At 37.2% G+C, this 23,158-nt stretch overlaps 1 protein-coding gene across 1 annotated transcript in view; it reads right to left on the bottom strand.

The window, feature by feature from the left end:
• Window positions 1-209: 209 nt before the first annotated feature.
• The window catches only part of MAP3K5 (mitogen-activated protein kinase kinase kinase 5), a 99,736-nt gene continuing 76,787 nt past the window's right edge, over window positions 210-23,158 (bottom strand). Inside the window, exons 16-30 of the mRNA XM_066315607.1 lie at window positions 21,311-21,438; window positions 20,248-20,384; window positions 19,483-19,588; window positions 18,359-18,516; window positions 17,692-17,869; window positions 16,855-16,875; window positions 15,592-15,769; window positions 15,326-15,494; window positions 12,369-12,554; window positions 8,844-8,949; window positions 6,430-6,670; window positions 3,571-3,683; window positions 2,563-2,675; window positions 1,616-1,692; window positions 210-936 (exon numbers count right to left, since the gene is read on the bottom strand). Coding sequence (XP_066171704.1) covers window positions 876-936; window positions 1,616-1,692; window positions 2,563-2,675; window positions 3,571-3,683; window positions 6,430-6,670; window positions 8,844-8,949; window positions 12,369-12,554; window positions 15,326-15,494; window positions 15,592-15,769; window positions 16,855-16,875; window positions 17,692-17,869; window positions 18,359-18,516; window positions 19,483-19,588; window positions 20,248-20,384; window positions 21,311-21,438 — 1,972 coding nt within the window. The 3' untranslated portion in view covers window positions 210-875. The remainder of the gene's footprint in view (window positions 937-1,615; window positions 1,693-2,562; window positions 2,676-3,570; window positions 3,684-6,429; window positions 6,671-8,843; window positions 8,950-12,368; window positions 12,555-15,325; window positions 15,495-15,591; window positions 15,770-16,854; window positions 16,876-17,691; window positions 17,870-18,358; window positions 18,517-19,482; window positions 19,589-20,247; window positions 20,385-21,310; window positions 21,439-23,158) is intronic.

Raw genomic sequence — 23,158 nt, 5'->3', positions numbered from 1 at the left:
TGGCTTGTTAGTACAGGAATTACACTGAATAGAAAAAACCAAGAAAGTATCCAATGCTATGGTTATCATACTCAAATCACAGTAAGTTTAAGATGTGTCAGAAAGGTTCCCTTGATACTCAGTATGAATTTTTTCTTTTGTTTTATTCCAATAATTTCCAGTCCTATACTGTTGTTATTATTTTAGAGGTCCAAAAATATAGGAAAAAGTAAGTCTTAGGTTATTTTTATTTTCAATTGTGTATGTCAGAGATAGCTTTAGAACAAGCTAACATTACTGTGGTTCAGGTGTATACAACTGGTACAGTTCAGTAGTACATAAACAACTCTAAAACAAATGCACCATAGAACTTAAATTACCAAAATAAACAATATTAAACGATGTAGGGCAATAGGTAAAAACAATTACCTTTAGGTCTTGCACACTAAAAGAAAAATATCTAATTATGATTGAAATTATGAAGCTCTACTACAGATAATATTGAGATATATTACAAAGAAATTGAAAAGTTGTTGTCACATTTTGGTTTTGTTCCAGTGATGTACTGTTACATGAAATCTTACATCAGTTTGTAATGAAATTAACATCTGCTTACTTTAACTACAATATTTCATGAGTTTATAACTTTTGTGTGTATGTTTTCTAAAAATTTTTGAAAAACTTGCATGTAAAAATATTTAAAGTAAAATAATGTTGCAGGTTGTTTACAGATTCCTTATGGATTATAGGAGTAAAAGCAGTCAGGAAGCTGCAGTGTTTTTAACATTGGTAAACAAATACTGGATTAAAGTGCAACAGTCCTTCTGACAGCACACCTGCTCTGGCTGAAAGGAAATCTTTTCATCTCTGCAGAGAAGCAAAGGAAAATATCAGTGTCAGGCGTGTTTCTCTCGAAAGTCAGTGATAGCCTTCCAGAGTGTGCACAGCATTCCTCCTCTGTAAAGAAAAATCATAAAGACACTCAGGTATAAGGATACTCTCTAGCTTGAAAGCCTTCCAACTGAGGTGCTTTCTGATTTTCTTGCTCTGGTTTTGATCAATTATATTTAGTGGGAAGGCTGATCAAAGGTGAAATTCAACATGCATTACTGAAATAGAGAACAGAGTCCTTTTCTGATTACAGGAGAGGGCAATCTTTCCACTTGGCAGATGCCTGCTGTCTGGAATTCAGACTTCTGGTCCAAAGGACTTGCATAACGCACATCTGACTTCCAACATGAATGCAAGTTGGTGACCTATACACCTGGCATAATTAGGTGAAATGTAGTGTTACTTACAGTCCATGAGTAACGTTTCTGAAATTTGACAATGATAATAAACTACTGAAAGTTTTTCTAGGTCTACTTTTTTAAATAAAAGCAAGGCTCTAATGGGATATCCCGTGTCTTCAGTAATAGGGTAAATGCTTTAGCTTAGAATTTTGCCTTCCATAAAAAAAGCTTATTTTGATATTTAAACAGTATCAGCTGTTTAGCAGAAATGTATCAGCATACAAAGACATAGTGGAAAGTGTTACTTATTTTAAATTATTAGTACACAATGCAATAAATAGAGACTTAGTATCAGTTAACTTTTCTTCTTATGAAGCATAGTTCATTTAACTGTGAAGCATTACCTCAGTCTCAAACATTTCAGATCATCTCGTGTAACATAGCAGAGAACATCCGTTAAGGTATAGTCTTCAGCCAAGAACTGCAGAAAGAAATTTTAACGAACATTTTGTTAGAAATATTATTTAAATTCCTAAGCTCATCTTCCTAGAATAATCTGCCCCTAAAAATAGAAGGTTAAATTTGGGAAAAAGCTAAAATTGGGCTGAAATGTGGAACACATAATGGAAAAAACATTGTTTCTGCAAATACAGTGAAACTACTTAAATTTTACACTGTATACTCTGCATCGGTATACCAGGCAGAACTTGAAAGATGTAGTGGTTTTACAGGTACTCAAACCCTTTGTGAACTGACATTTCAATTGTTACCTCTGGTATCAAAGGATCACAGACTTCACTGAACACAAATTAGACCATAAGTAATATCACATTTGACCCATGAGGAAATTGAAACAGTTAAGACCTACCTTTTCAAAAATGGCATCTAAATTTGATGTAATTGAACTTGGAGGAACCTTTGGTCTGATCTGTAGGAGTGTTAACTACATGCAGGTATTCCTAAATTAGCTGAAATCCTCAACACCTCTACAGTTATATAATTTGCTGCAGAGCAGACTGATCTACTTCAGGATATTTCACTATGGCGCAGTTAGCTAAGGGTGAACATGTATCCTGTATCAGCAAGAATGCTGCAGTGTGTAAAGACACTGAAAACCCAAGAGCATCTATTCACCAAGATATTTCATTGCTTTATTCATCATCAGATTTAGGAACTATTAATGGTATTGTATATTTATGAAGGCCTTCACATTCATGGCTTTTTCCTATCCTCTGAAAATTAATTAATCTCTCAAAATGTGAAGTAATTAAAAAGGTTTGGTATGTTTTTTTAAACTGAGTCACAAAACAGTACTGCAACTGTGCCAGGCAGTGAATAGGATCATTGCTACCTTGTTTATCGTGGCCTCATCAGCTCCATGAACTCTCAGCCAGTTTATGAGATCAGGGTCTTCAGCCCCTGTGCCAGTGGAATGACGATGACACACAGACAATCCAGGAATATCTGGAACAAGCATATTCGAGACAAGGTTTTGTGTTGCCAAAGCAACCTCTTGTCATTTTTGCCTCCTCAAGCACTTGCTTCAGTGAGCTTTCTCTTCAAGCTTAGAATACCAGTATCCCCATAAATAAATGCCAATTCTCAAAGAACACACTTAATTACAATTTATAGACAGTTACACGTTAATTTCTCAACTTGGTTAAGGATACAGTAAAAGTAGTGTGAACATTGACACACATAATTTTTTTTCTGCCCTCTTCTGAAAATGACTTTGCTAGTACAAGGCACATCAATTTCACTGTCACTGTTTCTACACAAAGGTTGTTGCATTAATTAACTCAACTGTTCAGTGTAACTTGGACAATTGCTGCACAGACAATGTCTTAGGCTGAGGATCAGCTTCTTTCAGTAAGCGACACTTAGAAGCACATTACACAGAAATATCAAACTGCATTAGCACTTCCACCTCCTTCAGGGCAGACACAGCAAACTCAGCTTCCCTCAGTAACATTTAAGTTGTGTTTGCATCTCACCAATTAGATCCTCTTGAACTTTCAGTGGAATAATTGGAACAGTCTGTAATTCAAGGAACCTATATCTAAACATACTAGATTATCCTCCTCAGGAATAATACTTATTCAGTAGGATACGAATCTTGTTATATTCCATATAACCACAAACAAAAATATTTAAATCATACTATTCCTTGTACTGTGATTAACAAATCCAGTAATTTGTTTCCACAATGTACATTCTTACTTCAGAGCAAACCCTACCAGAAGCAGCACAATAAAGCATCTTTGCTGAGACTGGCTCAATAAAATGAACAGACATTTAGCTGGCACTTTTTCATCTGTAGCCAGTGTGAAATTTTTCCTTAAAAATTCTTCTCACTTACCTATTGGCTGTGACCTGAGCTGTAGATTCCTGATCTCTTGATCTTTTTCTTCTATAGCTTGATGCAAGAGGACTTGAAATTCTCTCTCCTTTTGAACTAACTCCTCCAACAACCTATGAAGTAATGGGAACAAAGCACTTTGTTTGTCATTTCCTTCAGTAGCTTCAAATTTTCAGGGAAGATCTTACTACACTGAACTAGAAACCTTCCTGACAAAGACAAGGACAGACTTCTTCAGCTTTCACAGGCATATTCTTTCACTATAGATTGATTATGACCTATATTAAGATATAAACATTCATACAGAAGCCCCAAACACACCAGCCTCCACACAAATGTTCAGCCACTAAACAAGTGGTAGAAAATTTCAGTGAAATTTCTACACCCTGTGCTCTGTTTAAAAAAAAACCAAAAAACTGGAACTGAGAACAAATATCAAAGTGGTTCTCATAAACCAAAGAAAAAGTGCCAGTTCTCATATCTCCAGCAGACATTTTCAAAGGTATGGAAAAGGTAGAGCAGTGATGAAAATATATGGTTGCATTTCATAAATATGAAAAATATGTCCTCAAGCACACAAGAGCTGTCCATTCTTCACATATAAGGCACTTTGTGCCTGCCCTCCTAGGCTATGTTAAGAGTGAGGAAAAGAGGCAAAATACTTGCCTACTCCCCTAAGCAATTACTTCTGAAAATGTCAAGCAGAAGTAAATTGAAACTCATGTTTGACCTCCTTCATAACACAAACCCAGAGAGAAACCTGGAGAGATTCAGTGGCTAGCACCATTTAAGCTGATCAAAAGAAAATAGTCAGAATATAATGGAAAATTAGTACGTAAAACTGCTGCCATTTGTTCTTTCAGAAAAGTGGTTAAGTAAAATGCAGGATTTATGAATGATAAGTTATCTATCAGGAACTTGGTCAAAATTTTAACTTGGAGAACACACTCATAAACCTATAGTTAACTCCTGAATAAATCTATAGTTGACTCCTGAGTCTTCTGAAGTTCTGCCTTGAAAGGATTTGCAGCATCTTCATCCCTTTCTCGAAACCTCTGGCAGCCTGAGAAATATGCAATAACTGTTCCATTTCAGCATGTTTCCTTTTATTTATCCATGTATTAAATTTTTTTTAAAAATTATACCAGTTGAGCACTGCAACCTTTTACTGAAAGACAGCAACTCAGTAAGAAAATGTGCCACAAAAGCCCCTTACCTGCCTTTGCACAGGGATAAACTGAATCCCACGTGGTTGCATTGTAAAAACATCTAGCCCTACTTTTAGCTTGCATGCAGGCCTACCAGAAACACATTTGCACTTGAGTGCTTCCACACCTGAGCTGACAAACCTCAACAAGTCCACCCTGCATGGGAACAGAGCTGCTTGGTGCATCTACACAACCCACAGCTTGGTTATTCTGAGTGCAAGCTGATATTCCATCCAGACAGGTCACCTTTCAGTTAGCTTATTCTTTGTCTGGTTGAAAAAAGGCCTTCAGGGCCAATAAAGTAATCCACTATTTTGTCCTGCTAAATGCTTGCTGCTTATGCCAATAAAGCTTTCATAAATATTTAAACAATTTGTCTGTATTATTTATTCATAATTTCTGCATGAATAACTGGATGTGATTATTTGGCCAAAGGCTTTGCATTTGAGAAATTTACAGAAGCAAAGTGCTAGCAAAAAAGTACCTCTGCAAGCTGATCATTTCAGAGGCTGTCCCCCACCACAGGCTTGTGAAGTAAAGTGAGTCAATCTAAAATATTTACATATTTCTTTAGGTATATCAATAATACAATCAAAATATTTCTCAGTGGTCAAAAGTAAAAAAGTTAATTGTGACATAAGGACCCCAAAATACTGATACTTTATTAAAAGCAGTACAGTCTAATGAATTACTCTAATTATGGGAATCTTTTCTGACACATGTAAAAGTAAAGTGCAATTCAACATTTTAATTTCAAGTGGAACTGCAGCTCCAAAGAACATTCTACCAGCATAACAACTGTCTTATTGAAGAGATGTTCTCTTTCTATCAAGGTCACATTCAAAATTTACTGAGGTCAGTAGGAAATCCAGTGGCATAAATCACATGCCGCAAAAGCAAAATATCTACTTTAACCAGATTGTTTGATATATTTTAATGAAAAGAAAATTAAATATATAGAAGATCTCTTGGATTTGGATTTTTCTCTGACATTGCTTGAAAGAACAACAAAACCTTAAAGAACCACTTTTCACTTGCACAAAGTGCAAAAGATTTCTAGAAAAAATACAAAATTCTGGCTCATTTCTTCTTTTAAACAAAACACCGATTTTTCACATCTTTCTCTGGTGAAAAGAATTTATTTAATAAAAAGGTAATGGTTGCTGGTAAGCACAGATCCTGCTTGCAGTGATTTCTGTGCACAAAACAAGTCTGAAGCAGTTTCCTTGTGGAGTTTCTGTGTGGCTGTCTATTAGCTTGAGTTCACTTGCTGAGAATAGCTATAGAAAAGAACAGCAAGTTCTGCCTTAATGAAAACAAAACATAACACCATTCATCAGCCATACAGAGCACACCAAAGAGAGAAAAAGCAGAAGTTTGGCAGCAAGTCAGTTTTTTCCAAACCTTCCCTGAAAGGGCACCTGAAATCAAGTCTGACCTTAACTTGCATCACTATGGTTTTGTTGAATTTCATAAAACTATGTAAGTGATCAGTCACAGCTAAACAAGGCTCATCATTAAAAGGAACAACTTACATTGCAAAGGAATTTTGGCACTGTCACTAGTATTCCAGCTTATATATTTTGAAAGCTAACCAATACATACTGCAGTAAGCAGGCTAATGTCCCTGTCTGCTGATGTCCAGACTTACCTGTTTGTCTCTAATTTTAGCCTGCCCAGCTGAACACTCAGTGATCTGTGAGCAGCCTGGGAGTCATGGGACACTGTAGAGCTGAGTGTGCTTACACCTGAGGTAGCTACTGCATCTTCCAAGACAATGCAAGGCTGCTGGATGGCTTGATTCTGAGGCTGTTCATCTTGATCTTCAACTTCTATATCATCCTGATCGGCTGTATCACTTTCAGATGCCAGACTAAAATGTGGCCTCAATTCTATTAAAATGGAAGCAAAAGAAAAAACACCAATGTCAAACATTAGTTAAATATTAAAACAAAAGAAGACCCACATGATTATTTACAGATCGTCCTATAGCTTTGGTTACAACAGACCTGAAATTTCTGTAACAGAATAGATATTTTCTAGGGGTTTAAGATCACTCAAAACATAACAGCACCTTCGTTTATGCAGGTTATTATTCTGCCTATTGAATACTCTAGAGCTATAAAAACAAACATCTGGATGAACATGTATCCAGATTTAGCTACCACTTCATGTCAAATTGTGCTGAAGCATCATGTACAGCAGAGGTTCTTTTGCTTAACTCCATCCTCAGTAATTTGTACTTTCTTATGTGTCTGACTTGGTTATTTGTTAAATAAAATGTTTCACTATTTCTTTCCTATCCAGGTATTCCTGCTGTTGCTGTTCTAGCATATTTAGCATTCCCTTGTTATAAGAATACCATGTTCACCAAAAAATTGCATCCAAACACAGAGAGGAAATTACAAAAAGGCCCCTCCCCAACAATTTAAAGCACACTTCCCTTCTACCTATCAGAGGGAACACTGTCTCTTTTGTAGTGATGCACATCCACAAAACTAAGAACACAAAGATATACCCTGGTTTCTGTTGTTCCCTGTTTAAACTACCTACCAGAGCCTACCAGGTATACAAGATATGTACACAAGATCTGACACTCCTACACAACCTATTATTGTAACAACATCTGTTTGTTAATTCTAACTATTTAATATAAATCTTTCTTTCTTCCTTCAATTGTGGCTCTTTACTGCTAAGAACTCCCTCTAGTCTCCACATCAAAATGTACTTTTTTTTTCTGAATCACACTTGCTTTATGCCCTTTCTGCTGAGAAACTAAACTAACAAGTATGTTTCTCTTTTTTACAGAAGAAACATTTATTCCTTGTTCAATTTCACCTCTTCATTTCAATGCTACATACCATTTTCAAGGCTGAACATAATAAGATCAGCAGAGCTGTGCTTCCTCTAAATGCAGGAAAGCAGATTTGTTATCTAGCAGTTACCCAAATATTGCTAGGCAAATATGTCTGAATTTGCTTTGAACTTCTGTTCCTATTAGCAGGATGCAAAAGTTCTTTGCCATTGTTCACCACCAGGCAGTATAAAATTGTATCAGTCCGTAACCATCCCATAACTTTTAGAACTGTTTAGAACTGTTTAGAACTGTTAAGGTCACATCATAAGAAAAAAAAAAAAAAAGAAAAAATAGAGAGACAAAGGCAAGTAGGGTAAGGCAATTAGGGAAGCAGCAGCTGATCAGTGCCTGAAAACTACTGGGGCAGAGAGGCTTTTGTTTAAGCTTGACCACCTACAATTAATTCTGACACTGAGCTGTATGGAGAAGAACAGACTATTAAGGAGGAATTCTACAGTTACTGCTATTACACAGCAATGAAGTACATGCCTGTAAGAGGTGTTCAACATTCTAATCAGAAGACAGAGTTCCTTTGTGACTTGAAAGTAACACAGAAACTCTATTCATATATTGTTGGTTGTGCTAGGGATATGGAAAATAAGTAGAATAGGAATAGCTGCAACTTTATTGTAACATATCTAAAAATTATCACCATTAAGTCCAGCATTAAAAGTTAAGAAGAAGAAGAAAAACTAAATTTGGAAATAGGCAGAGAAGTAACAGAATGGGCTACAATTTCATCTAAACAGACCCCTTCCCTCAGTGAAGCCATACATTCTAATTCCACATTTAAAATAAAATGTATGAACTGCAGTCCCATTTGTTTGGTTTTGGCAGGTTTCAAGTCAGGGGTTTGGGGTTGTTCGGATTTTTTTGGGGTTGTTGTTTTTTTGGGGTTTTTTTAAGACAGCTTCTGATCATAAGCAATAGGCAACATTTTGCACCTCAAAAAATTAGGTCCCAAATCACTTTAACCTACTACTACTCACCGTGTTGCAGAATCATTTAGATTACACATTGTGTAACGGCGCTTTCCAAAATAGCTTGAATAATACACAGATCAGTTTCTGAATTGCAAAACAGACAGTGAACAGGAAAAAAGCCACTGCTGGTTTCAAAATCTTAAGTGAAGCATCATAATCACAACTCTAAAGCATGTTTGAAGAGATCAGCTGATAAACATTTGCTGAGTATTAAGAATGACTCACCTGGAACCAGAATTGTAATAGCAGTCTGCACAGCTTTTCTGATGATGCTGTCCAATGCAAACATCCAATGTGGCTTAATATTATGATTTCGGAGAACTTTATTGACCTAGGAAGAGAAAATTCAGTTCAGATATTACATACCCCACAACTTAAAAGAAGAATATATGCCATATAAAGCGTTTAAACTTCTAGATGTTGTGTCCAAGCAGATCATTACAATTATTTCTCGATAGCAACATTACCAACTTAATCCATTTTATTACAAGTCATGCAATATTTTGTATTTTTCATCAAGTACTGGTTCCTGTGTTAGGTGACTTTTGATGGCTGTGATACTTCACCTTCAGGGCTGTGGAGAGAAACTTCAAAAGAATGCAAGCAATACAAATAACAAGGACTATGTTATGAAAGGCTTATAGCTGAAGCTAATTAATCTTGTTACTTTTTTTGGCAGCACTTTCCCTGCCTGCTCTGAGCACTACTTGTCTATTCTAAAGTACAATTGTAGGAAATATCAAAGAACTAATGTAATGCCACTCCTACTTAATTCTGAAACTAGTTAATTAATGTTAGTTTAAACAATTAGGGAACTTAATTTTTGTGCTGTACCATTTTCTCTTTCTTTCTACTTCTTACTTTGTACAATCTGGTGGTTTTCTACACTGGGTTGCTCCTAATTGCCTACAGGCCTGCTTACAAACTGCTTTTAGCCATACTCTCAGATGCCTCTATGGATGCTCATGCCACTTGCACAAACATCTCTACCTCACGGAGCTGAGTTTGGGAGTTTTCTGGCTCCCAAATGACAAGGGAGTGCCTAGCCAACAGTAAGCAGCAACAGCACAAAACTCAGTGCTGTTTCCCAGGCATGGAGGCAATCCAAAGCAACAAGGCAGGAGCAGAACTTAAACAGTTGCAGGAAGCAACAAATATAACTGCATTTACAAAATTATCAAGTTACAGCACAATAAAAAAGGAGTAACTACTAAAAAACGTGGCAAAAGATACTTCACTCTTCCTAAAAAAGGGATTAGTATGATTCCCTTGTATTGTGATAACCTTTCTGTAAAAAATGACTGAAGTTACACAAATGATGCCTTCAGAGGCTATGTAAAAGTTACTAATCCTATTGTTCTCACTGCCAAAAGGCAAGAATATTCAGTAATGCAGTAATTACTGAATTACAGTACAGGTACCTGTGCAGGCACTGGCTTTGGTTGGGATGGAGTTAATTTCTTTCACAGCAGTCCCCATGGTGCTGTGTTTCAGACTGTGACTAAAACAGCCTTGATAACACATGCATGTTTCAGCTCCTGCTGAGCAAAGCTTACATGCTGTCAAGGCTGCCTCTGTTCCTCTGCCTCAGCAGCCAGGGGGCTCTGAGTGAACTAAAGGCTGGAGGGATTCAGGGCTGGCACAGCTGACCTAGGAAATATTGCCTTCCGTATAAGATCATGCTTGGCAATAAACTAGAGGCTGCCTTTTCCAAAGGAGCTGTTGCTCAGGGATTGGCTGGGCACTAGTCTGCTGGTGGTGACTGACTGCTTTTGCAACACTTGTGAGCTTTTCTCCCCCCTTTTCACTTATTTAACAATCTTTATTTTGACCCACAAATCTTCTCACTTCTAGTCCCTCCAATTCCCTCCCTCTTCCTACTGGGAGGGAGTGAACGAGTGACTGGGTAGGGACTTTACCTGCCAGCCAGGGTCTACCCAGCACAGCAGTACCTATGTCTCCTCAATTCTATTGCCAGTGGCCACGAGATGGCACTTGGACACTGTGTTTGGATGCACAGAGCTGTCAGCAGTCAGGGAGCCTGCCCTGGGCCGGACACCTGGACAGCAGCTGCCCCAAAGGCTTGCCCACTGTCCTCTGAGGCACTTTGCACCTTCCCAAACTGACTGCTACCAAGACAGTGGCATGTTTAGTTAAGTGGAGCTTTATTGAGAACTGAAGAAGCATAATCTAACTTTGTCCAGATCACAACCATCCATAGTAATGTGACTTAGTTATTTATATTACATCACAAAATTCCTTTTTCTTGGTTGGTCTGATAAGAATGTTGTGATTATTAAACACTGTAACCTAAGATCACCTTATTAAGCCCCAAGAACAAGCAAACTACTTTTCCTCACTTTTAGCAGTAGTTCAGCCTCTGCATCATCTGAGATCTTGATACTGTCCTGGATTTCAGTGTAGGGCTATAGAAATCTATTGTATGGCCAAAAGAATTAAGATTGCATACATATATAAAGCAAAGGTTTTTTTCATGGGTTTAGTTAAATAATAGATAGTAATGAAAGAGACACTGGTTAAAAAACAGCAGTTTGTAATGATGAAGTTAGCAGAAAGTAAATCTTTTACTGATAAGAATACAACCCAGGAAATTATTGCCAAACTGATTCCCAGCAACACCTCTATCAGAACACCAATACAGGTATTTGTACTATTACCCCCTCCATTGTTTTCTTGTATGCTTCTATTTTCTCTTCCAGTGTCAAAAGAATATTAATATGAGGTTAATAGAGAGAGCTGAAAGCATACTCAAAAGAATCAAAGAGAAACCTTTTGATTTGTAGAAAGATCTCTTTTACAGATTTAACACTTTCCTTTTATAAAAGCATCTAATTTTTGTTAGTGTAGTCTATGCAACAGTTTACATGCTATACCATCCTTCCTGACAGCTCTTCTATTTGTCTGAGTGTCCCAGGTTTAATTTCTAAAAGAATCATCCACCTCAAATACCTACCTGAATTGTCATTTCATTTTTACTGCATGACTTCAGTCTAGAAAAGTGACACTCAGCACAGCTGCACCCTCCCATGTTCATTATTCACCTTAATCATTAAGCCTAAATGCTTGTGAACTAACACTTAAATACATACCTTAAGAAAATATTTGCTGTTCATAAACTAGCTATTTAAAGGCTACCCATGCATATGTTTGGTTGCTCAATGTAGGAAATGATAAATCTTGCATTTATTATTGGTAGAAAAGTAACAATCTTAATTCCTCCTTATCCTGTTTAATATAAATTGAAATAAAAATTTCTAGTTTGGCAGAAATTTGTTGCTGTTCAAAAATACTAAAATAATAATTTAATACAGTTTACAAGGTAAACAGACTACAAGGGGTGGGGGGGGATGCATTTAAGAGAATCTGCATTAATGTAGGATAGCTCTGACATTCCTTGCTGGTCTTATTTCCTAGAAAACCTTCCAAAATGACATTTTTAAAAAGGCTTCCCTGCCTTACTACTATGACACAATGTTCACACAATTATTCTGAACCTTCTATATCTTTAATTAGCAAAATCCCAGTAGTTTCAGGGTCTGTGTCCTGCCAAAGGATCACAAAGCAAAGTCACTGCTAAGGGTTCAGATTTTGCTATTACAGTTTCAAAGCCTTTAAATATTTTTGTTTCAGCAACTCTGCATGTAAGTTAAACAAGTTCTTTTTGGTCCTGGTTTGTTAAGGTTTTCTCAGTTTAGGTGCACAAATTTCTTAGTAAAAATGACAACTTACAGCATCTTGAAAACCAAACAGCACAAGCTGCACTTGACTGATCCCATGGCTGTCAAAGTCCAACTCCAGCTTCAATTTGGACAACGTGGTTGCAATGAGTTTGCGATCAGTGGACCGTACAAACTCTCTCAGGCTGGAAACGAGTGTTGTGATATGCTCCCATTTTAGCTTGGGTTCCTCAGCTCCCTGGTGGAAGAGAAGGAAAAGAAATAGCTTTTATAGTCATCTTTTGAAATATACATCCAGAAGGACTTCAGCCAGTAATGTCAGTTGGTAATACAGGTTTTCAGAAACTCTGCTGCTGTGGTTAAGGGAAAGGTGCAGCTGCAGGTGAGGTACTGGTGGCAACATAACTGCAGCAGCACAGAGCTCTGAGGCTGAGCTCCCTGGTAACACAGGTAGGAACTTGATGGACAAGTAGCTGACTTTGTTTTACACCAGCTGCTGAAGAATGTAGTGCACACTGTAGACACACTGCATGTCTCTTTGTACAGCAATAAAAAATATGAGTAAATGTACAGTGCTTCTATTTTCTGCGTGCCTTTCAGAGACAGTCTGCAATGTCCTACAGCAGCATTTAAAAGAAGGGATTAGTCAAAGTTATGCAGGAGGCTCACAAAGGGACTGGTTGTTTCTTATATAATTTCTTAATTTCCCTTAATACAGAACTTCTACACTAAGCTGTTCTTAAAGCAGGTCAACAAAGATCTCACCTTTCTCATATAAATATTCATTAATCTATTTTTAAAAGCTTTTGTATTTTTGCGTGAGCTACCAAAGTAGTGAAAAGCTCAAAAGCATTCATCAGAATAACCAACCTAAGGAGAGCACTGTATTTGCTCTCATAAGTAAAGTTATGCCAACCGAATGCAACTTTCAAAGCCAGATCTTAAATTAAGCCAGAGCTGTAGTTGAACATGAAGTATTAGATGCTTATTCTGAAGGAAGTGAAGTAAATATTTATATAGACTAAGGATATCCAATATTGATTTTTGTAAGACAAGGACATATGGTGTTCGGTTCTATTGCATTTGCTGGTTTTACGCCATGAATGTTATGGCTGGCCAGACACCAAGAACTCTTGTTTAACAGTAACACTGAGCTTTTAACTATAATCAATTAATTTGATCAGGATGAAACAAAGATAATTTGATTAAGAAAGAAGCTTAAAAAAAAGGCAAAAAGTTCTAGAGCAGTCAAAGATATCACTGACTAAAAAACATCCACCTGAGATAAAAGATCCTAGCCTGTGATCTTGATCTGCTTTGAAGAATTAACCTGATGATTTTCTATGTAGAAGTGGAGCTCTCACTATTATGCAGTAGCCAATCTTCTTTTCAGGTAAATAATTAAAAAGCCATTAGAGCATCTAGGTAAATGTACACTATAGCCCTGGACTATAAGATCTAAGTCCATCAAGGCACTAGGCACTATGGGGACAGGATGAGCAGCATGACTTGCTAATGATAAACAGTGACCCATTTTGAGAGGGCATTCCTTTCTAGCCCTCATACCCAATGACTTTGCTGAAACCTTTCTAGTGAAAAGTGTTCATGAAGAGAAAAGCACTATGAAATCCTAAATCCTGATGAGGCCTAGCAAGCAAGCCAGCCTTGTTCTATTAGTAATTTCTTGCATTTCTCAAGGGAGAAAACAGTCTTTGGGAGTCAGAGCTCTGCATCCTTTTGAAGGGCAGCCAGTCACATGAACATGAGCTTTGAACTCTTGGCTCTAAAATTCTGAGTCTCTGTTTCTCTCTCAGGCTGTTCCAGCCCCAGCTGAGAAAGGCATGAAACACTGAGCACACTCTCTGGGATTTGTGATTGAGTTTCAGCCTGCCACAATCACTGATTATTACTTGCATACACAAAAACTGTGTCTGTTACAGCAACACTTTCTCAAAGCACAGATCACAAGTATCTTTCTCACTGCCTTATCTTTTAACATTTTCTGTAGTTACCAAGATAACTGTGGGTTACTGTCTCCCTCCTCTCAAGAGTTAGAAGCTGTTTTTATTTGCATGGCACCGATTTCCAATTACACTAACTGTAGGACATACATAATAATCATATTGGTTTGCATCAGTTTCTAAAAACTAGTATCTTTAGAAGCTGAGTCGTCATGTTTTTTACAAATGTTTTAGACCAGCAATACCTTGCCTGGAGAACGAAGTGGATCAATTCGCTACTGACACACACACAAACAAGAACAAAATATCCTGTCATCCAATTACAGTGTCGCAACACTTAGCAGTGTGGTCACGACCTGTTATTTCTTCAGTGTTGTCCTGAACTGATACATCATCATAATGAATCATCCCCACAAAGGAGTGCCAAAAGGTCATTCTGCAATTATTTTATTGTTTGCTGTAGCTCTCACTATTACTACATCTTCCCTCCATACATGCTCCCATCTGCACTGAAGAATAGCTGCAATTTATTTTCTCCCTAGCCCCTCTTTCCCCTGTTATGGCTGTTGGCCAGGAGGCAATGGTGTATTCATTTTTTCTACACAATAGCCTAACATAAGGCAAGAACAGGCCAAATGACCTAAACCTCCCTCTGTCAAACCAATCAGCCAGAACACAGAACTTTAAAAAGGGAACAAGAAAATGCATTCCTGGAGATGATCTACCTTATATGAGTAGGCCTGACTCATTCAAAACGCACTGGCAAAATAGAGTACCACGAAAACTTGTTTTTCTGTTGTCTTGCCAGTACTAATACCCAGGTATATACATATTAATTACAAACAAAAAGGCATATGTAATGCATCATGAGCAATTTCAAAGCCTGTTTTTAATAGCCCAAATAAAACAGTAACTGTGAAAACTTACATGGTGTAATACCTTCTAGTTTATTCAAACTTCATTTCTAATTGCTCTATCATGTTTAATTTCAAGAGCTCCAGGTAACAGCAGAGAATTCCATAAAATTCTTGCTGCCCTTTGAAATTACCTGAGTCAAAGCTTCCATCAGGTTCCTCACCACCTGCTCCTGGTCCTCAGTTAATATTCTGTGGAGGGTGGCTCTCCTTTCACTATCTTTCTTCAGCATGAAAAACCCAGAATCTTTCTCTTCAGGTGAAGGAGGTGCACTGTGATCCTCAAAATGTTCATCTGGGATGCTGAATGGAAGACAGAGTGAAAAGAAGCAATATAAAAACCATCCGGATGCCGCATTTCTAATCTAATGTGTAAGAAAAATGTCAAGTAACCCTTTACCTCAGAAAAAGGGACCGGATTCCCTTCCCATCTTTTTCTCCACAGGATTTGGCTCTTGTTTTGAAAGAGAATGGATCAATTTTTAATTCTGTATCCGGTGAGACAGAACCATATTCACTGCTGCTACTTGTATCTTCCACCAGAACAGGCACAGGTAAGGATATGCTCCGAAGATACTCTATTTGTATAGGAATATTCAGAAATAGAATTTAGTAATACCATCAGAGTTTTGAAGTGAAGATTATTTTTTCAGAGCAGACAGAAAAACTCCAGCCTTCCCACACACCAACACACAATATTAGAAAAAAAATTGACAGAAAACTCCTAAAGCTTTTTCATCTGGAATAGAGTTATCTTTCAGGTATGATTTTATTCCTGAAAGATGGAAATGTTTGGCTTCTTGAGAGTTCACTCATGGCACTTCAACACTGAAGTGAACATGCATCTCCTATTGTGACTTCCAGCAGTAGGAAAACGTTTCTTCTATAGGGTAAGACATCCAAGCACCTTTTGAGATCTTAATGTTATGGGTGTTTATAAATATATATTTTATATACACTACATATAAGTATACATACTATAACATATATAAGATATATTTCTTCATCACATTAATTTGTACAAGTTTAATTAATTCACAATAGTTGGCTAATGATAATAGACATGCAGTTAAGTCAGAACTTTTATTTTTAAGTCCAGAGCACACATTAGCACTGCAGGAAACTACTCATATCTATTTCACGTGTGCACATTTCAAAATGTACTTTGATATCAATTCAGCATGAAGGTAACTATGTGTGTGCTCAGTCCCCTCCCGCACTCTCCCAGTTCATTTCCTGAAGGATATGAGTATCCTGTATCCTGGTCTGACAAGGGGTCTCAAATGCATTCTGGTTTGTCAGTTATAGAGTTTTGTCTAGTAAAAATCTGTGTTATCATTCTCCACAACCCATGGCTCTGTGACTGCTATAAAAGCAGCCACTGGTTTCCACCAAATGTCCCCATGAATGACAGCACAGCCCTTCAAGCCTGTATCACCCACCTGCCTGGACAATTGAGCCATAATCTGGCAGGATTAAAAACAGCTGTTCAGATATGCACAATAAATTATATGTTTCTAACAGAGAGAGGTCACTTCTTTTCACAATTGTCACCACTTCTCTTTCTAACCTTTTATTGTTGACAAATTATACCAGAATAAGTGATAAGTACAGTATCTACAACACAGATATGCTTTTGATGGAGAAGTAGGTTAAAACTCACCATTTGTGTTAGCTGAAAGGACTGTGTGAGATAAGGAAAGAAAAAATGAAAGGTAAATATGCTGACATTAACTGAGAAAATAAGCATAGTCTAAGCATGGGCAACTTCCCATTTTTATGGACTATCTCAATTCTCCTGTTGTGTCCAAAAGTGTAATTTATTGCAATTTAATTTTATTCTGAGGGGGTGGAAGCCACATTAAAAGCGATCATCAACTGTCATCTCCTTTACCTGATATTTTTCTTTCTTTAAGTATCATGGTAAAAATATACAGAAGATATTTTCAGAAGTGTATATTCACGCACAATAGCGCTCAAAACTCCTTTGCTGCTTTCCATAATTTAGAACACTACAGGAAATGAACATTTCCTGAAAATGAAATTGCATGAAACAAAAATAATGCAGTGTATGCATATTTGCTATGGGACAAAGATTATTTTGCTTATGCAGAAAACTCCACTGAGATTTAATAGCATGTTCTAACCTTACACAAAATATACTCTATATAAATATTCTTTCAATGAAAACATATGCAAATTAAAAAAGAGGAAAAAATGAAACAAAAATCCAACAACCATAAAAGCTACACAAAATCACAAACAGACTTAAGGAAACCTTATTAGAAATACTTATATAAACTGACTTCTGTGACAACACAATGGTGTTCTACTACAACAACTGTTTCTGTGGTAAGTTGCTGGTACAGGAGGCCATAACTGAGCCTTCACATGGGATGGAGAATCCGCTATGTTCATCCTTAAATCTAAGGATGTTAGATTTCAGGAAACAGTGCCATGGGCAAGAGGAAACTTCCAGATTGAATTTAGCAATGCATACCTGAGAGCTTTGAAGGAGATTTTCTCTTCTTGCTTGAAACCTTCAAGAATTCATCTATAAGTAGCTCATGAGCAAAAGCTCGTTTATCAGGATCTGGTTCAAAGCAACGCAGTATAAAAGCCTTGGCTTCTGCAGACATGGATTCAGGAATTTCTGGGTGTATTTTAAACATCCCCACCTGAGACAAATAAAGGGAGAACAATGGCCTAAAACTGTTCTTCGCCCAAACACTTAACAACATAAAAAAACTGTTTAGATAGCAGAAGTGGTATATTATTCTCAGGTTTTAATATTAACTTTAAACAACTAGTTTATTAATTCAGAGAAAAAGACCCCAAACAATTACAAAGTGCATAAACAATTACATTATAAAAAACCTACACAGCTGCAAGCAGAGGCTCTTCACAAAGCAGAAAACTGCTTCTTTTTCTCAGTTTGGTGTTGTTTTTTTCTTAAATACTCAGGCTGCTGAATAGCTGCTATCTCTCTACTAATCTATTCAAAAATAGACAGCACTCCCTCTCAGCTGAATCAGATGACTTCTTAACATCCTCAAAACACGAGCTCTTCCTTTATCTCCCTTTCTTGCAACAGCTTCTCCAAAACAGTCATCAGATTTCCTGTGTTTAGAAATACAACTCTGAGCTGTTCAAGGACGATGTCTGACCTTAAACATGGCTGCTTGTGGTTCTCCCAGCTCATAAAATGGGGGTTTCCCTGTAGCCATCTCAATGATTGTGCATCCCAAAGACCAGATGTCTGCGGCCTTCCCATAGCCACGTGGCCCTTTGTCTATGATCTCTGGCGCCATATACTGCAGGGTACCTGTTTAAAACATACTCTTTTTTGTTTATTTAGGTGTAATAATGCTGCAAATAGATAGCTAAAAGACAAGAGGAACAAAATGACTGAGGAGTGAGCAACATCAGAAGAGTTAAAAAAAAATCCCCTTTTATTATTCAAAAATTTCCACATGCATTCTATATAAAACCCAAAATACTACTCAAGATCTTACTTGTGCTAAAGGCATTTGGTATTATCTACTGATCTGGAGATCACTTTTCAATGTCAATGACAATTATTAAATGTTTCTATGAGCTTTGGATCAGAGATAAGTTTCATTTAATTTTTTATAACTTAAGATTAAAATATGAGAAAGCACCCTGACTTGCACCCAGAGAGGAAAAGAAAGAGAAACCTGAAATCTTAACCTAAAAGAATAGGCGAGATGAACATTTTCTTCTGAAATAAGGGAATCGATCTGACACATCATCCTGCATTCTGTTCCTTTTACAGAAGCAATGGAAGAGCAAAGGATAGGATTAAAATAACAGTAACTTCTCATTTTACATAATTATTTAATGCAGTGCCACTGCATGATTTAACATCCAAATCAAATTATCAAGCAGAAGGAGGAGCAACTGAATGACAGGTTCTGTAGATTCGTGATTCTGGAGATGAAGTCAGGATGTCCAAGCAAATAATGAAAGAAAAAGATCAGCAAGATGAAAAGGCCATGTGCACAGAGGAGACAGACTCAAATAAAGCACAGAAGAGACACAGCTCTTCTGTTGTAGAGGACTTTGATATCACAAGTGGAACATCCAAAACAGCATTCTCTTTGAACGGTGTATCCAGGTAGAGCATATAGCTTAAGATTAAATATCTGAAAGTTATTCTTCCAGTAACCTTTTCTACTGATTTGAAGTCAATTAAAGTTCAGCATCTGTGGATTCTGACCCTACACACAGAGTTCGAGTGAGGATAAAACAGTCTCCTCTAGGAACATACCAGTGAAGGTTTCAGTACAAGGATTGATTCCTGCAAGTCTCTTTGAAGTTCCAAAGTCCGAAATCTTTAACACTCCACTGTATGTGTTGATAAGCACGTTATCACCCTGAGGAAAAGAACATGCAGAGCAATTATTTTTCTCTGCAGACCCTTCATCTAACACTTCTTGCAATACAATGCACTCTTTAGTGCATTAGAAGTAAGTGGCTTCTTAAGAGAGGAGATGAAAGAGAAATCACTAATGTTCCTGCCTTATGCAATCCCATTAACAAAAACTTTACCTCAAAGTAAATTTCCCCTCTTACCAGAAGGAATTCAGTTAAAGAATACTAAAAGAGAAAAAAAGGCTTTTTCAAAAAAAATAAGCCAAGCACTTTTTCATCTGCAATCTCCTTGCATAAGAATTTGCTAATTATCCCATCCACAATCTTCTTTAATCAGATTTTATGAAAGTTCAGTCACGACTTTGAAAATAGAAGAAGTATCTACTTTATCATATATTAACTTGCTATATGTGAATTTTCCTAGAATAAAAAAAAAAAAAAAAAAAAAAAAAACAAAACAAAACAAAAAAAAAAACCACAAAAAAAACCCAAACATATTTTGTTGGTGCAAATTGAAATCAACAATGGTTCACCCACCTAAGCCATGGTTCAGAATAGCAGAGAGCTTTCAGAAAAAAAAAAAGTTTTTTAAATTACAGAACAAATAAATGGCTATGCAGTTACATAATACTATCAGGCTTAATTCTCTGCAAATTCTTACCTTTATGTCTCGATGCACTATTTGATTATCATGGAGGTATTTTAATCCTTCAAGAATCTGCTTGGTGTAAAAGCCAATTGTCTGCTCATTATTTTTTAATGGTCCCCATTTTGATCGTAGAAGAGCAGAAAGACTGCCTATAATTTGGAGAGCAAAAAGTGAGAATAAAAATGCCATTAAATTCTGCTTTCTCCCCCAAAGGAAAAAAGTAACAACAAGCATCAATACCAATCCAAGTGTAGGCATTTCATCTATAACCAAAGTCCTCTCTAGTCAAACGCTTACTTGCATGACCACTGGCTTGCACAATTAAAGAGTCTCAGTATCTCTTGGGCAGTTTGTGAAGAACTGAAGCCCATGGGAAGAGCTCACATTGGAGAAGTTCATGGAGGACTGTCTCTCTTGGAAGGGACCCCATCCATGCTGAAGCAGGGTAAGGAAGTGAAGAGGAAGGAGTGACAATATTGATGAACTGACCACATTCCCCATCCCCATGCATCACTGGTAGGAGAAGGCAGAGAAAATCCTGAGTGAATTTAAGCCCAGGAAGAAGGGAGGGATAGGGGGAACGTGTTTCTAAGATTTGTCTTTATTTCTCATTACCCTACTCTGATAGGGTTGACAATGAATTAAATATAAGTCTCCCCAAGTCAAGTGCGTTTTTCCTGTGATGGTAACTGATGAGTGATCTCTCCCTGTCCTTATCATGGCCCATGAGCCTTGTGTTGCATTTTCTCTCCCCTACCCAGCTGAGGAGCAGAGTGACAGAGTACCTTTGGTGGGCAACTGGGAGCCAGCCAGGGTCAGTCCATCACTGATCTGTACGTAAAAGGAGCTCGCCTGCTATAACAATGATCTGAGCTTCATCTGTAGCACACCACATCTAACTCCTCAAGCAGTTTAAAGACACAGTTTTCACTACTAATTTCAGAAAGAGACACTACAGAATATTACACTTGTATGAAATATGTCTCATGGCCCTATTATATGTTTTTATACTTCGAAAATGCCAAAAATCCAAACAAACCTATCAACCACCAAACCAATCTCCCCCAAAACTTACCACCTGGCACTTGTTCCATGAATATTTTGATGAACCCATTCTCACTAAGAGAACCTAAATACTGGACAATGTTCTTATGTTTGAGATGCTTATGCAAAGCTATTTCTTCATGCAGAGGTTGGGAGTACCTGAAAAGCAAAGAAGCAGGTTTATTCTTCATCTCGGGGAAGAAAGCCTTGAAACAGCTTACATGGAAAAATGAGTATTTGTTAAATTAATTTAACAACACTGGCTGTGACCAGCACATACTAAAATATTGTGTAATCATATGTAAATACAAATAGCATATACAAAATATATATAATATTGTGTATTCATACATACAAAATGTTACAAACATACATAGAGTAAGAAAAAAGATTTTCTGAAAAATAAACTCCACCCTCGTCTAACTCCAAGAGAATAAACAGTTATGAAAGTAGCTGGATTCATATTGGTGCCAAAGTGAACTAGTAAACCATAAAGCTAGTGTATAAATAAAAACACTTCGATAACGACAATGAATCACCATTTAAATTTTAAAGTAGAAGTCTTTGCTGAAGGCAAGATGGGGTATCAGAGTAAGAAAACAGAAATAATTAATGGAGAGATATTGAGTAGAACAGATCAAAACAATTTCACCAAATTCAATTTAGTCCAAGGCAAAGTATTTTTCAGAGATAAGATTTTCAACAGCCTTTCTGCCAAGGAAGTTTCTGGAGTCAGGATCTTTCTCCAGTGTTGACCACTACCAGAGCTCAGCAGCTGATGTATTAGGTCCACCCTGACACTCTTCCTTACTTAGGCCTGCCCTAATGCTTCCCTTGGAGGTGAGTCAGCTGCCAGATTTTGTGTATTTTCTGTACATTTCTGGCAAAATGTAGACAATATGCTGACAGTCAGGTAGCTATCTTCTCTAAAGCATTAGCCTCAGTGCCAACACTCTCAGAGCAGCTCAAATAGATGAAGGACACTGACCTCTTTCTGTCAGTCCAAACGTGAAAAGTAGTTGCAGCATTTGCAATCAAGTTTGATATAGGAAAAGTAACTGTGACTTCCAGTCCCTTTTAGCATAGGTAGCTATCACCTCTCCCTCAAAGAGCATCAAGCTACTAACGGAGGCTGAACTCTTAAAAAAGTGTATGGAAAAGAAAAAAAAAGTGGTCATCTGAAAATCCCACTGGGTAACAAGTGTTGCAGAAAATAATTATTTGGTTAATGAAGAGTATGAGTACTCTGAGTCTGTTTACTAAAAACTAATTTGAGTTTTGCCTTACCACTCCACATGATTATAAAGATTCTGACTACACTGTTAGTCATACAGAAAAGCAAAATTCAAGATTGTATTCCTGAGTTCTGTTAATGACATACTAATTCTGAGCAGCAGCAGCAAGACCATTATAATTCTTCTTCCTGAACTTTTAAACAGCACAGTTGAGACTGGAGCAACAAAATAATTTTGCAAATTAAATAAAGCCCTAAGAAAATTCTTCCCTAGGATGAAGGATTTTTTGTTTTAGAACTTAATCACCAGAAGACTTTAAATGGTAGGAACAAAAATTCTAAATCATCATCATAGAATGGTTGGAGTTAGGGAGAGACTTTGTAGCTCCAACCCTCCTGACATCTCCCACTAGACCAAGTTGCTCGAGGCTTTATCCAAGCTGGCCTTATCAGTCGCTCTTCCCTTATCTGCCACTGTCACAGAAGGCCATCAAACTTGTTCGGCGTGATTGCCTTTAGTGTTGCCGATTGACTTTAGTGTTGCCGTGTCTGCTGTCACCAATCACCTGATTATTTTCCATGTGCATTACCAAAGTTTTAAAGAGGATCTGTTCCTTAATTGCAATCAGCATGGAGGCAAGACTG

Source organism: Sylvia atricapilla, chromosome 3 (assembly GCF_009819655.1).
Source record: "Sylvia atricapilla isolate bSylAtr1 chromosome 3, bSylAtr1.pri, whole genome shotgun sequence".
Taxonomy (NCBI): Eukaryota; Metazoa; Chordata; class Aves; order Passeriformes; family Sylviidae; genus Sylvia; species Sylvia atricapilla.
Note: the sequence above shows the minus strand (reverse complement) of the source record. Positions and strands in the feature narration are given on the sequence as shown.